This window comes from Fomitopsis serialis (assembly GCF_022376445.1).
Source record: "Fomitopsis serialis strain Sig1Antser10 chromosome Unknown B0H18scaffold_1, whole genome shotgun sequence".
NCBI classification, from domain to species: domain Eukaryota; kingdom Fungi; phylum Basidiomycota; class Agaricomycetes; order Polyporales; family Fomitopsidaceae; genus Fomitopsis; species Fomitopsis serialis.
Window position 1 is genome coordinate 961410 of NW_025954961.1, and position 13392 is coordinate 974801.

At 54.0% G+C, this 13392-nt stretch overlaps 5 protein-coding genes across 5 annotated transcripts; 4 read left to right on the forward strand and 1 right to left on the reverse strand.

Annotated features, from left to right (window-relative positions):
- The first annotated feature begins 209 nt into the window (after positions 1 to 209).
- On the forward strand, positions 210 to 2238 carry B0H18DRAFT_12189 (uncharacterized protein). Its single transcript, XM_048036711.1, has 8 exons — positions 210 to 344; positions 395 to 779; positions 830 to 917; positions 969 to 1071; positions 1125 to 1202; positions 1249 to 1544; positions 1599 to 1850; positions 1912 to 2238. Exons 2-8 carry the CDS (start codon positions 495 to 497, stop codon positions 1932 to 1934), a joined length of 1125 nt encoding a protein of 374 aa, XP_047901181.1. The 5' UTR covers positions 210 to 344; positions 395 to 494; the 3' UTR covers positions 1935 to 2238.
- B0H18DRAFT_12194 (uncharacterized protein) lies at positions 1912 to 2767 on the forward strand. The gene has a single exon (XM_048036714.1). The coding sequence runs from the start codon at positions 1996 to 1998 to the stop codon at positions 2608 to 2610; it is 615 nt and encodes a 204-aa protein (XP_047901182.1). The 5' UTR covers positions 1912 to 1995; the 3' UTR covers positions 2611 to 2767.
- On the reverse strand, positions 2751 to 3635 carry B0H18DRAFT_1205617 (uncharacterized protein; the record flags this gene model as incomplete). Its single annotated transcript, XM_048036139.1, has 4 exons — positions 3345 to 3635; positions 3099 to 3291; positions 2931 to 3034; positions 2751 to 2870 (listed from the first exon to the last, which is right to left on the reverse strand). The coding sequence occupies exons 1-4, from the start codon at positions 3453 to 3455 to the stop codon at positions 2751 to 2753; spliced, it is 528 nt and encodes a 175-aa protein (XP_047901183.1). The 5' UTR covers positions 3456 to 3635.
- An 82-nt stretch (positions 3636 to 3717) lies between these two features.
- On the forward strand, positions 3718 to 5094 carry B0H18DRAFT_966808 (uncharacterized protein). Its single transcript, XM_048043371.1, has 4 exons — positions 3718 to 3976; positions 4011 to 4277; positions 4334 to 4728; positions 4781 to 5094. Exons 1-4 carry the CDS (start codon positions 3816 to 3818, stop codon positions 5005 to 5007), a joined length of 1050 nt encoding a protein of 349 aa, XP_047901184.1. The 5' UTR covers positions 3718 to 3815; the 3' UTR covers positions 5008 to 5094.
- Positions 5095 to 5217: 123 nt separating this feature from the next.
- B0H18DRAFT_966811 (uncharacterized protein) lies at positions 5218 to 11523 on the forward strand. Its single transcript, XM_048043372.1, has 14 exons — positions 5218 to 5508; positions 5561 to 5720; positions 5774 to 6093; positions 6146 to 6992; positions 7050 to 7271; positions 7333 to 7593; positions 7793 to 7811; positions 7864 to 8144; positions 8199 to 9601; positions 9652 to 9701; positions 9749 to 10587; positions 10640 to 10702; positions 10834 to 11061; positions 11113 to 11523. Exons 1-14 carry the CDS (start codon positions 5324 to 5326, stop codon positions 11341 to 11343), a joined length of 5109 nt encoding a protein of 1702 aa, XP_047901185.1. The 5' UTR covers positions 5218 to 5323; the 3' UTR covers positions 11344 to 11523.
- Positions 11524 to 13392: the final 1869 nt, after the last annotated feature.

The window sequence follows — 13392 nt, forward strand, 5'->3', positions numbered from 1 at the left end:
GATCTTGGCGCGCGATGGAGTGGTCTATGCCTTGCGCTGCAGACGTCCGTCTATTCGAGGAGCCTCATGATGGAGTACGCGACAAGTTGGATTGGTGTTGCACTCCCGTTACTATCAGTCCGTGTATCAAGTTTCATAGCCCAAACAAATCCTTACCAATATGACGTTTCAAGAAAGACGAGCCTGTACCCAACCTTAAGGCAGCCATCCGTTTACTGAGGCACATATTCTCGAGCGCGATGGAGCTTGCAGAGTTCCAACGACAAATATGCCTCCCGAATGTCCCAAAATTCAGTGCTTCCCTCATCTCATTAGTGGACAAGCATTCGGAATCAGACATAAAGGTGCACACTCAATCCCATCTTTCTTCGACCAGAAAGCTCACTACTCTCAGTTATTCGCCATGAGTACCTTGACACACCTCGTCCCGTTGTTCCCGACGCTCCACCGGAGTCTCCATCCATCTCTCTCGTCGACCGCTCTGAGCTTTTTGAATGGCTCAACACCAAGGCCGACGCCAGCTTCATTGGTGGCGCTGCCTCGCACTCTACTCGGTACTGCCCGTGACCGGCGGGAAGGTGGGCGCAGCCAACGTCTGGCGCAAGTCACTCGACGACACCTTGGGGTATGCATGGAACGCACTCGCTGCTATGCGTCGGACATCTCAGCCGCAGCTCTTGGGCAGATCACCCGCCTCTCACAGGAGATCCAGTCACGGCCATTCCGCTCAACCTGGACCGTCTGCGAGCGGCGGTGCGCATACTGTGCGATATGCTGCAGTAAGTCTCTTGAGACATTTCCACTGTCTGGGGGCTGACATCGAGCCAAGCGCACCGGCCTCACGACCTGTGACTGTTCCTGTCGGTCCACTCGTGCAATTCTGCTTAGCGATGCTGAGGTGCACGCCGGAAGAGAAGGTCTGTGATCAATACCCGCATGTTTGTTGACAACTGCTCACCGATGCGCAGGCTGTAGAAGGGCACGTAGACCCATCAGTGCGGGCAATGGAGCTGGCGGTCATTCCCTCGATCTGGGCTCAAGCATGCGAACTGTGGAAAGTCTTTCAGCAAGGTGAGTATTGTCCTTGCGCCCCGAGATAGAATGGTCTGTTGAGTGCCCGTCAGCGCACATCGACATCTTTTGCCCTATTTGCCTCAGCTTGTCTCGCACCTTGCATTCCACATTGAGCAACAGCGCACGCCGTAAGTTAACTTGTTTGACGTTCAATATTGGCTGATGGTGTTCTAGATCTGAACGCCTTGCTTTCCTGAAGGCAACTTATGCATTGCTTGCAGCGTGCCCTCATTTACACGACACGATCACAGCCTCGAGGCTGGCAAGAGCGATTGCGCCGGCGTTGACAATTTTACTCGCGACAAAGACTCAAGGGCAACAAGATGCCGGTACGAATGCTTCCAGGACAAAGAACCGGAAGGGCAAGAAGAGGGCGCGCGGGTATGAGGGAGACGAGGTCTTCAATGTGGCAGCAGACGTCATTTGCACCAGCAAGACGGACGGCGACGTCCTCTTGGCCTCCATCGATGGTGACGCTCATTCCCTTCTCACCGCTCTCTCCGGCTAACACGCAAACACACCAGTCGTCAGGCTAGTACTCCGAAACCCACAGCTCCCTCCGGCAGTACACTCCCTCTGTGCCGGTTCTCTTGGGCATCTACGTCTCCCTGCCCCAGATCCAGCCTATACTCGTATCGCCGGATCTCTCCTTGCATGGGGCGATATACGAAAAGATCCGCGTTGTATGCATCGAGCAAGCATCAGGCACCAGCAACGTGTTGAGCAAGAGCCTCGGGCTTGTCGTCTCAAGCATGTCCACCGGCCAGCACGAATCAGTGAGTATCACGCCGCCCTGCCAGTCTGCAATTCAGTCGACTAATGTGACATACTGTATAGGACGGCGCGGGCATATTGCGTGACCTCGATCTTCTCCTGCACCCACGGGTACCCCCTTTAGTGCGATCGCTGCCCCACGTCGAGATGTTGTCTCTGTTCCGCGAGGAGGAAGGCGATGAAGAAATGGAAATGCGAAAGGCTCTGGGGTTGGCGACCGCGGAGGAAACCTTGTCCACGCTACCATCGACCACGCGCGATCTCACAACGCCACCGGAGCCGGTACGTCCCGCCTCCGTCGCAGCAAACTCAACCATACCTGTGGAACGTACCGTACCTGTCAGCAACCATGCCTCCCAAGGGCAACCCCCGATGCCTATTCGACAGCCCTCTCAGATTCCATCTATCGCCACGAATGCAGCGCAGTCCATCGCGTCTTATTCGTCGACAGCTCCGGCGCAGACAGTCCCAGCAAGCTCTACTGCACACATTGCAGCGTCCTCCAATCAAAGGCAGATCGATACATTACAAGGGCAGGGACCTCCGGTCCCGTCGCATCCTACGCCATCTACAGAAACAACTCCGATCCCGGCTCCCTTTACATCCGTGATACAGCCTCCAACGACCGGTCCGTCAAACGTCCCACCGCCAGCGTCTGTTCCCGAGACACGGCCTCAGGGTGTAGTGCCGATGGATGAAGACGACGAAGACGAGCCGATGCCACCGATTAACATGGACTCTGACTCCGATGCGGACAGTTAGAGCGCGGTGGTGTAGCGACTACCGACTATGTAGCACTGTGACACCGGAGGGATGTATCACGACCGCGAACGACACGGACGCCTTCGTTTCCAGTCATCGCGCTGTGCTTGACCAAATAGTATCTCTTGTGTCCTGGCTGCTCATGTCTTGATACGCTTCCGACGCCGGCTTACATCGTCGATTTCCATGCTTTGGTCTGCCCCCTCATCGTCCGACTCGGGGGCCTGCTGAGTCTCAGTAAACTGGGTGATATTTGGCAGCTGTCCATTCAATTTCAATTAGGGTCGAATTTACATGGTCTACCTACACACTAAACGTACCTGTTCGAGAAATCCAGTTGCGACGACGTTGTCGGGGTCGATCCACTTGGCACGTTCAAAGTGCGCCCGAGCAGCGCTGATGAGACCTGCATTCCATTGCTTTCCTAGTTGCCGACGGGATCGGTAAGGGACAACCGTCTAATGAATCGCGATAGAATTTTGGCAGACCCTGTTGTGCGTCGTCTCTCGTGCCTTGTGTAGGCTGAGACAGGTACAGAGCAAGTAGACCAGCGTAGGTATGCATCACTGGATTGTCGTGAAAGGGGAACAGCGGCAGATACAAGTCTAGCTCATCCAAGGCTCGCCTGTATGCCCCGGCTTGAATGAGTCGGAGGACAAACTCCTTCAATATCAATTGTCTCTGAAAGAAATATGAGGACGCCTACTTCCGGAAGTCGTCGCCGAAGCACTTACATCCTCAGGATGCTGCCTAATGACAACACTCAGGAACGCGATGCGTCGGTCGTCCTCTTCCTGATCATCGTCGCTGAGATCGGTCAGGAGGACGATCGCTGTCTGCCACATATCTTTCCAGTTTATTTCCTTGCATCGTATGAGGATTGTCCAGGCTCGCCGGGCGCGATCATAGTCCTTGCGAAGAAGAGAAACTGCAGAATATCGACTAGCCGTCGGATGTGGACCTTGCGCGCTGTTGTCGGCCGTTTTGCATTCGGCGATGCAAAGAGAATGGGCGTTCAGTGCGAGACATTGGCAGGCAGGGACTCGGAGAGGAAAGCGAGCCGGTGGCAAAGCGCGAGACGCGTGATGCGATCGCGCGCTGCAGTCGTCAAGCCACCACACTCACATCTTCATTCGACCTCCCAACTGCCAGTCTCCGTGTCGCCAGCCACCCCTCTGCCGCACGCATACCGATAACCGTCATTCATGGACGAAGACGCATTTGGCTCGGTCTGGGGCGCCCCTGCTCCCTCACCCCTAGCCCTGAAACCGATTGCGACCGCTTTCTCATCCGGTCCGACTTCCACGGATGGCTTCGACGATTTCGATGACTTTGGAACACCTGCAGAAACGATAGCCACCTCGGCGTCGACGGTGACGACGATTTTGGGGATTTTGGAGACTTTGGAGAGGCACAGGCCCAGGCGAGGTTCCTGCGTTCGCGGAGGACGTCGGTTTCGGGGAGGAGGTGCGGATATCTGGGCCATCAACATCTGCTTCAGATTGGGAGCCCCTGCGCTTGCACCCTCTGCCGTCCAGACCAGAACTGCAAGAACAAGTGGATCACATACTGGCGCCATTGTGGGCGTCCATTGACGATTCGCAATTGACCGACGAAGATATCCGACAGACGGGCGGATTGAACCAGACACTAGTCACTCCCGAGAGGTAAGTTTCACTTAAAGCCTCAGCCTTTCCGTGTCTTAAATCACAGACTGCTCCAGTCGTCAGCTGTATAAAATCCTTCTCCCCAATACGCCTCCCGCTATGCAGCCTGTCAATTGGACTCGCTCACGAATAAGACGACGACACCTCATATCGTTGGGCATTCCCGTCAACTTAGACGAAGTCTTGCCGAAAGCCAACGGCAAGTTGCCAACGCTCGAGATCACAACGCGGCCCATGTCCGCGCCACCGGGGCCGCGCACAGCGCCCGTGCAGAAGACTGTGGTCGCACAAAGCAGTTCGCGGGTTGGGTCACCGCGGCCGGGAACACCAGTGACCAGTCTGCCCAACGGGGTTTCGATGACTGCCCAGTCGGTGTCCACGCAGCTTCGCCTTGGCCCTCGGCCAGAATTGGACGAGACCAAACTGAATCAGCTGCTGGAAATCAACCCAGGTGAGGACGCATCATCCTTTGTTTCTCCGATAGGTGTTGAGCTCTCTCACAGACAAGCTGACGCTGCAACCGATCGCCACATTGGAAAAACACTTGACGGACTTGCAATCACATACGATGCAAGTCTCTACCACACTTACACATTTGTTGCAAACGCGAGACGCTTTGAAGCAAGACTCGGAGACTTACAACAAGTTGATTGGAGAGTTAGTCGCAGATGCGCAAAAGAGGAGCACAGCGAAGCGTGTCGGTGGCGGGAAGAGAAGTACATTGTCTTAGGGTGTACACTTGCATACGACCCATACAGATCGATACATTACCATTTCATCGACGAGAGGCTTGAACTCGTCGAACAGTAGACTTTTGTAACCGTGCGTTGAGTAGCTCGGATCTGTGCAAGCGGGGACTCGATCTCCGTGAGTGATCCGTGACCACGTGGCTTCTCTGTACCGGATCTCTGGGCGTCTAAGCTCAACAATTTCGCTGAGACGTCGATCGCGTCCAAGTCTTCGACTCGACTGCTTGCCCGCCGTCCTCGGCGCGTCTCATCTAGTCTACCCTTGCTGGCTGGTCTACTACGAGGGATTTCTCCAGGATGAATGTCTCTCGGTCCTATCCATCGACTGTGACCAGCGTCTCGTTCTCGTTCCTGACCACCGAGGACGTGCGACGCATCTCGGTCAAGCAAATCGTCAATCCTGTCCTCTTGGATGACCTCAACAGGCCGAACATTGGTGGTCTCTACGACCCTGCCCTCGGGCCAAGTGACAAGCAGGATATGTGCGTGAAGTGCGCGTGTGGTAGCCACCGCTGGTACTAATAGCTCGCGTAGTTGTGCAACATGTCGGCTCACCTACTTCACTTGTCCGGGACACTTCGGACACATCGAGCTACCGGCGCCCGTCTTTCATCCACTCTTCATGGGGAACATGTATCACCTACTCCGGGGAGCATGCTTGTTCTGTCATAGGTTCAAGGTGGAACGCAAAGTTGTGAGTGAAGTCCACGCATTAACGCACTTCTCATCCTCCAATGAAATTTCAAGCTGTGCAAATATGTAGCCAAGCTCCGCCTCCTGGAGCACGGTCTTCTGATAGCCGCACAGACGCTCGACGACATCCATGTCGCGACGAAGGCCGGCCGCAGGGCCAAGGACATCGAAGAAGAAGAAGAGGAGAATACGGAGAGTGACCATGCATTTGAGCAGAGGATCAACACATATGTCGCCATCCACCTCGCTACGGCGTCGAGTAGCAAGCGTGACTCCTACAAGGATGGTCTCGTTTACCAGGCTCGCAGGGAGCTTATTGACGAGTTCCTCAAAACTACGATGCTGAAGAAGTGCAGAAACCCTAAATGCGGAGCGTGCGTATCAAACTCTCCCCCACAAGTTTGCATTGGTCTGACTGCCTAGCAGTTTCGCCTACACTTTCCGGAAGGAAGGATACACGAAAATCATCGAGTACGACCTCTCAACCAAGCACAGACAACAGCATGCCTTTTTGAACTTGAAACGGCCGAACGTCTTGCTCGATCAACAAAAGGAAAGGGCTGCTGCTCATCGGCAGCGGCAACAGCAACGGAGTACCAGTCCCCACGACAGTTCCTCTGAGGAATCGGATCCTGAAGAGGAACCAGAGGGCGAAGATGTCTTCTCCGACGCCGACGAAGACCAGGACATGGACGATGTCCACGCCGGCACCGCGAAGTCCGCAAGCGGCAAGGCGAAATCCAAGCGCGGACGAAACGAGCGCGTCATGCCGCCCGAAGAGTGTCGTGCCCACCTGCGCCGGCTCTTCGCAAATGAGCCCGTAATATGCTCCCTCCTATACGGTCGACATGGCCCCTTTGCACCCATGACGGTCAACAAGCTCTCGCTTGCAAGTGCAGACATGTTCTTCCTCGAGGTTCTTCCCATTAGCCCTACGCGCTTTCGACCGCCAGCAAAGATGGCAGACATGCTGTTTGAGCATCCGCAGAATGAGCTGCTTGCCAAGGTGTTGAACACGTCGTACAGGCTGAGGGACCTTACGGAGACCTTGAAGAAGGCAGGTGTGAAGAGCCCAGAGAATGATGTCGACGAGACCGCGCGGCGGAGGATTCTGCAGAGCCTCCTGGACACGCTCATACAGCTCCAGGTGGACGTGAACAGCTTTATCGATAGTAGCAAGAACCCCGCACCGGCGAGACAAGGAAGGCTACCTCCGGCTGGAGTCAAGCAGGGCCTGGAGAAGAAAGAAGGGTTGTTCCGCAAGCATATGATGGTATGACCGTGTAGCCCCTCTTCTTCCCTGTCAGCTCATCGTAAAGGTCGCTTGTAGGGCAAGCGAGTCAACTACGCCGCGCGTTCAGTGATATCTCCGGACGTCAACATCGAGCCCAATGAGATCGGCATTCCTCCTGTGTTTGCACGCAAACTCACTTTCCCTGAGCCCGTCACGCCTGTCAACTTTCATGAACTAAGGATGCTCGTCATCACTGGGCCGCATGGATACCCCGGTGCTACCATGGTCGAATACGAGGATGGGCACTTACTGTTCCTCGTGCGTCTCAATGCTTCGCAAACTAATGGCATTGCATGGTAACACTATATTGTTGACACAGGACAAGCTGAGCATCGAGCAGCGTACCGCCGTCGCGAATCAGCTCCTCACACCGCAGGAGGGCAATCATGGCTCCACGAGTCGCGCGGGACTGTTCACGCGTACACAGGCAATCAACAAGAAGGTGTATCGGCATCTGCGCGACGGAGACATCCTCATTCTCAACCGGCAGCCAACTCTGCACAAACCTAGTATGATGTGTCACAAGGCGAGGGTATTGCATGGGGAGAAGACGATCCGGATGCATTATGCGAATTGGTGCGTTTGCGCCGATAGGTCCTTGTGCCCGGAGCTTCGCTGACTCCATTCTGCATAGTAATTCCTACAATGGTACGATTGCTTCGTTGGTACTCTAACCTTATTTCTGACCCGTGTTCGGTCCTTGTAGCCGATTTCGACGGTGATGGTCAGTTGTCGCCTAGCTTACTTGTTGAGCGCTCCGCTGACACGACACATCAGAGATGAACATCCATTTCCCTCGTGAGTGCGCTTCCTTCGGTAGGTATCGCCGCAGCTAACTCTGCTTCTGCAGAGAATCAGGTCGCCCGAGCGGAGGCATATTACATCGCCAATACTGACAATCAGTACCTTGTGCCGACGTCAGGCAAGCCGCTCCGCGGGTTGATCCAGGATCACGTCGTCGCCGGCGTGTGGATGACTGCCCAAGACACTTTCTTTAGCCGTGAAGAGTATTTCCAGCTGCTCTACGGTGCGATCCGCCCGGAAGACAGCGCCGGGCATATCAGTGGTCGTTTGGTAACTCTCCCTCCAACTATATGGAAGCCGAAGCCGCTTTGGACGGGCAAGCAGATCGTGAGGCACACCCTCATGCGAAGCCCATTCGACTGATAGACTTATGTCACTCAGATATCCACTGTCCTGAAAAATATCACTCCACCGGACTACGAGGGGCTCAACCTGCACGCATCGGCCAAGGTGCCCGGGCATCTTTGGGGCAAGGATTCTCAGGAGGACAAGGTCGTCTTCATGGACGGAGAGCTTCTTTGCGGTGTCTTGGATAAGTCCGCTTTTGGTGCCTCCGACTACGGCATGGTCCACTCTGTGTACGAGCTGTACGGAGCTGACGTCGCCGGCACTCTTCTTGGCATCCTGAGCCGCCTCTTCACCAAGTTTTTGCAGCACCGGGCGTTCACATGCCGCATGGATGATCTTTCGCTTACGCCGGAGGGTAACGCTAGGCGTACAGATATCATTCAGATGGGTGCTGGATTAGGGACAGAGGGTGCGATCGACAACTTCCCTTCCCTGGCCGACGTCTCGGCAGAGGAGAAGCCTACCATTCTCCGCTCATTGCTTGAAGACGTGCTGAGAGATGACAACAAGATGGCCGGTTTGGATATGACCGTGAAGGGCAAGCTGAACAAGCTCACCAAATCGATCGCGGACGCCGTCATGCCTCATGGTCTACTGCGACAGTTCCCCCATAACCATATGCAGGCGATGACACTCTCGGGTGCAAAGGGCAGTGCGGTCAACGCCCAGCAAATCTCATGCGCGTTGGGTCAGCAGGAGCTCGAAGGCCGCCGTGTACCTGTCATGGTCAGCGGCAAGACCCTCCCGTCGTTCAAGCCGTTCGAAACGAAGGCCATCGCTGGTGGCTACGTGGCGAGCCGTTTCTTGACGGGCGTGAAGCCGCAAGAGTTCTTCTTCCACTGCATGGCCGGGCGTGAGGGTCTCATTGACACTGCCGTGAAAACATCACGATCCGGATACCTGCAGCGCTGTCTCATCAAGCATCTAGAGGGCATCCGTATTCACTACGACAATACCGTGCGAGGTAGCGATTCTTCCATCTACCAATTCCATTACGGTGGAGATGCCCTGGATGTCACGAAACAGAAGCACTTGCTTCAATTCGAATTCATCGTGCGGAACGAACAGACTCTTGTCAATCGCTATAAACCCAAGACGTTGCAAGAGGTCGTCACGGAAGAGGCCGACTCTTACATGAAGAAGGTGCTCAAGTGCAAGGATAAGGCTCAACGCGATATGTACAAGCCCGCGCTCTCTATCTACAACCCCAGTCGATGCCTTGGTAGCACGTCCGAGAAGTTCGCAGAAAAAGTTGAAGAGTACGCGAAGAAGAATCCCCACGGTCTATTGAAGAAGAAGGACAAGGATGAGGTCTTGCCTATCCGTCGTCGCAGAACGCCACTGAGTGTAAAGCACTTCAAGTTGTTGATGAAAGTGAAGTATATGCGCAGCCTAGTCGAGCCTGGAGAAGCGGTGGGCCTACTCGCTTCCCAAGGGTATGTTGGCAAGGCCTGCGATGGCGTTCCGGCACTGACGAGGTTATTAGTGTCGGTGAACCTTCTACACAGATGACGCTTAACACGTTCCACTTTGCTGGTATGAACACTGTTTAAGTCTAGTAGCATCCACTAATACCCGGATAGGTCACGGTGCTGCAAACGTCACCCTTGGTATCCCGCGCCTCCGTGAAATCGTGATGACAGCGTCTCAGAAACCGAAGACTCCGTCAATGACCATGAAAGTCCGATCAAACGTACCTTCCTCGGAGATCGATATGTTCTGCAAGAAGGCCACCCGGTTGGCCCTCTCCCATGTCGTCGATAAAGTCATCGTCAAGGAGCGCCTTACTGTCAATGGTAGTGCCCGAAGCAAAGAGTTCACTATCGAGCTAGCCTTCTATCCCAAGACCCAGTATCAAGCAGAGTATGACGTCGAGCCGTCGGAGATATTGGCAGTTTTCGGCACGAAATTCCCTCTTCTACTCAAGAAAGAGCTGCAAGCGGAAATGAAGAAGCTGGATGCAGAGCTGAAGAATCAGATGAAGGAGCTTGGGAAGGGCACCGCAGTCCGGGATGTTGCGCCCTCCGGTCGAGGGGAGGCAGGTGAGGAAGATGCGGACGAGACCGGTGATCGTCGGACGCGCAAAGACGATGATGATGCCAGTGAAGTGGGAGATGGAGATGCTACTGCTGCTAAAAGGCAGCGGCAAGGCAAAGAACAGGCTACCTATGAAGACGATGAAGAAGAAGACGAGGAAGCAGTTGCCCTGGGCGAGTATGACGATGCGGACATCGAAGCAGCGTTTGCGTCAGCCAGCGAGGAGGAAGATGAAGGAATGGATGTAGACGAAGACACAGAGCAGGCACATGCTCGGAAGCGTCTCGATGAGGAGGTTTCTAGAGTCGAGGGCCTCTTCATACAGAATTTGCCAAGCACCACGTCCTTGTCCTTCTGCGATTCTGGCTGCAGCATTAGACTACAGGTGAGAGCCACCCGTGATATCAATTGTAGCCTCAAATTTACGTCGACTGAAGTTCGATTCCTCCATGCCAAAACTCCTCCTTGTAGGGATAGTGGAGAAGACCTGTGTTAAGACAGTGATCCGCGAAATTCGGGCATTACTGACTGCTTCAAATCCAAAGAAGACACGGACGGAGGTGCTGTCTATTCTGTGCGTAGCGTATCACGATCCCCAGCGCACGCTCGCCGATTCATTCCATTTACATAGCTCACTACCAACGGGTCGAACATTCCCGGACTCTGGCGTTTTGCGTGCGCGGAATCGAACCCGATGATCGAAGAAGACGGAGTTTACTCAAATGATATCTACGCTGTCCTGTGCGCATATGGCGTAGAGGCGGCGAGGGCTGTCATCCTCCGCGAGATTGGCGGGGTCTTCGCTGTGTATAAAATTGACGTGGATCAACGCCACTTGGAGTTGATCGCTGATTACATGGTACGTCTTGCTCCGGTGTTGCACGTTGTATCATTTCTAAGGTCATACCAGACGTTTGACGGCGGGTACAAGCCTTTCAATCGCAGAGGCATCTCAACTAGTCCATCGCCTTTGCTGAAAGCTTCCTACGAAACAACCGCTGCGTTCCTGTCTGATGCTACGCTGCATGGTGACTTCGACGACCTGACAACGCCGTCTGGCAATATCGTGATGGGACGACTGAATCTGACAGGGACAGGGGTATTTGACATTGTAATGCCTGTGAGCCCGAATAGCGTCTGAGTGGATATCGCGCGTGTAGCTATGTAGCCCTATGATACAAAAGTACTAGTAGACTTTTCACGATTTGACGCTCCCTGTATCCATGATGCAAACGCCCATAGGACTGTTGGAGGGCCATGATGCATCAACGATCGCACGGACGATCGGGAACAGTATCGCGGGTTCTCCAGTGACATAAGCATTACAGTCTTCGACTCTTCGTGCGCTGCTAATTTAGCGTGAGCGTACATACCGCGGGTCGAATGAATTGGGATAGTTCCATATAGGGCCTTCGATCTGCGGCGACTGTCTTAACCGGATGGACTTGAATCTCGCACACCCACGTCTGCCACTGGCTTTGACTGTTCAAGCTATGAGAGCAGACAAGCCATATCGCTCATTGTAGACACACTGCGCCCATGAACAACTGCAGTCACGGTACCTATTGTAATTATCGGACTCGTCTAGAGTCAATTACAGTGTCGCCGAGATCTGGGACATCTCTCTCTCAATCGGACAAGCAGAGCGAAAGTTGCGATAAACGACTGGCAGATAATACTGAATAAATCGACATCTCAGGACTGGCCGGGAGAGCGGATTCCGATCTTGTCACCACGAACGCATGGCATCCTGCAACAATACGTGAGGCTGAACAGGTCCAGATCGAGCAAGCCAGGCAGATCCCGATGGCCGGCTGGATAATGCATTCGATGTGACATAGGGAAGCATCGTCGCCGGATCAGCGTTAGCGGCAGTCAGGAGGTTCAGAGCGGTCTCTTGCATGCGATGTTCACTCCATATGCCTGGGGATAGATCGGGCAATCTTCTCTCGTCTGCGATTCCGAACGAGTTCGCCGGGGGACTTGGGAATCAATCAACATGGGACGGTGCTCTCCCCTGCGTATAAAAGAGCATCTGCGAATTTCAGAATGCAACCAGTCCTCACTCACCGCAACTTCATCCCAGACAGTCTTCGACAAAGCCTTCAAACGGAACAATGTGTGTTTACAGACGGTAAGTCGAGGAGCCCTTGTTCAACGACGACAGTACTCACCACTATTTGTGTATCGGTGTAGAGTTAACACCATTTGGGCCAGGTTTGTTTCGTAACACTTGCATGGCATGTCTTCTGACGCATCGACTAGGTGTCGCCACAGCCACCAGCAGGTAAGATATGGCCATGTCACTCCGCACATACTCTAACGTCAATATGCGCCTGTCGCGTGCATAGGAGGAAGAGGTCAGTCAGGCCAAGGTCTTATGCACTCGGTCATTGACTTGTCGGTCAGATTAAGTGCGATTCCGCACAGTGTATACATAGCCCCAACCATCGCACGGACGCCCACAATTGTAGGGTGGACTGTTGGCAGACGTTAGTGATTTCTGAATCCGTTAGTGTTGTCCACTTACCGGATCCCCCAGGCACCAGTGGCCTCAGCAATTCAGTGAGCTCGAGTACCCTATGGTTTCTCGCGATACACTGAACACTTCTCATAGCGCGTCAGATCGATGCTTTCTGCGAGGCGTGCATTGCAGACGGTCACGGGCAGTGAGGCAGTGGCCGAAACTGAATCTGAAGCTTCTTGTGCAACGCCTTGGATATCGATAGCGGAACTCTATCGGATCAGTGTTTAGTGTAGACGGAATAGGAGACACCGATGAGTTCAGTCGAGCGTGAGCTAGAAGTTAATAGCCTAAGCCCGGCATGGCGTCATTGTTCACGAACGGCGTATCTCCCGCACCTCGCACATATAACATCCATGGTGAGTTTGCGCTCTTGCGAAGCTCTCATGAAGATTGTGATCGCAACATAAATCACAACATGCCATAACCGAACAGACAAACGAAGGCAACAATGCGACTTGAACGCAGTCCATTGCTGAGATTAAGCGACGGTGTAAGCTAGCAATTCTCCCAGGAAAACATGGTGCTGCCCTGTGGTTATAATACACAGCATGGATGCCTCAGGCCAAGGTGGTTCTCCCGCGAATGATCACCAGTAGCGTCGAGATGCCCCGGGACGACGCTGACGTCGGAAACTTTGAGTCCACGATAAGAGAATCCGATTCT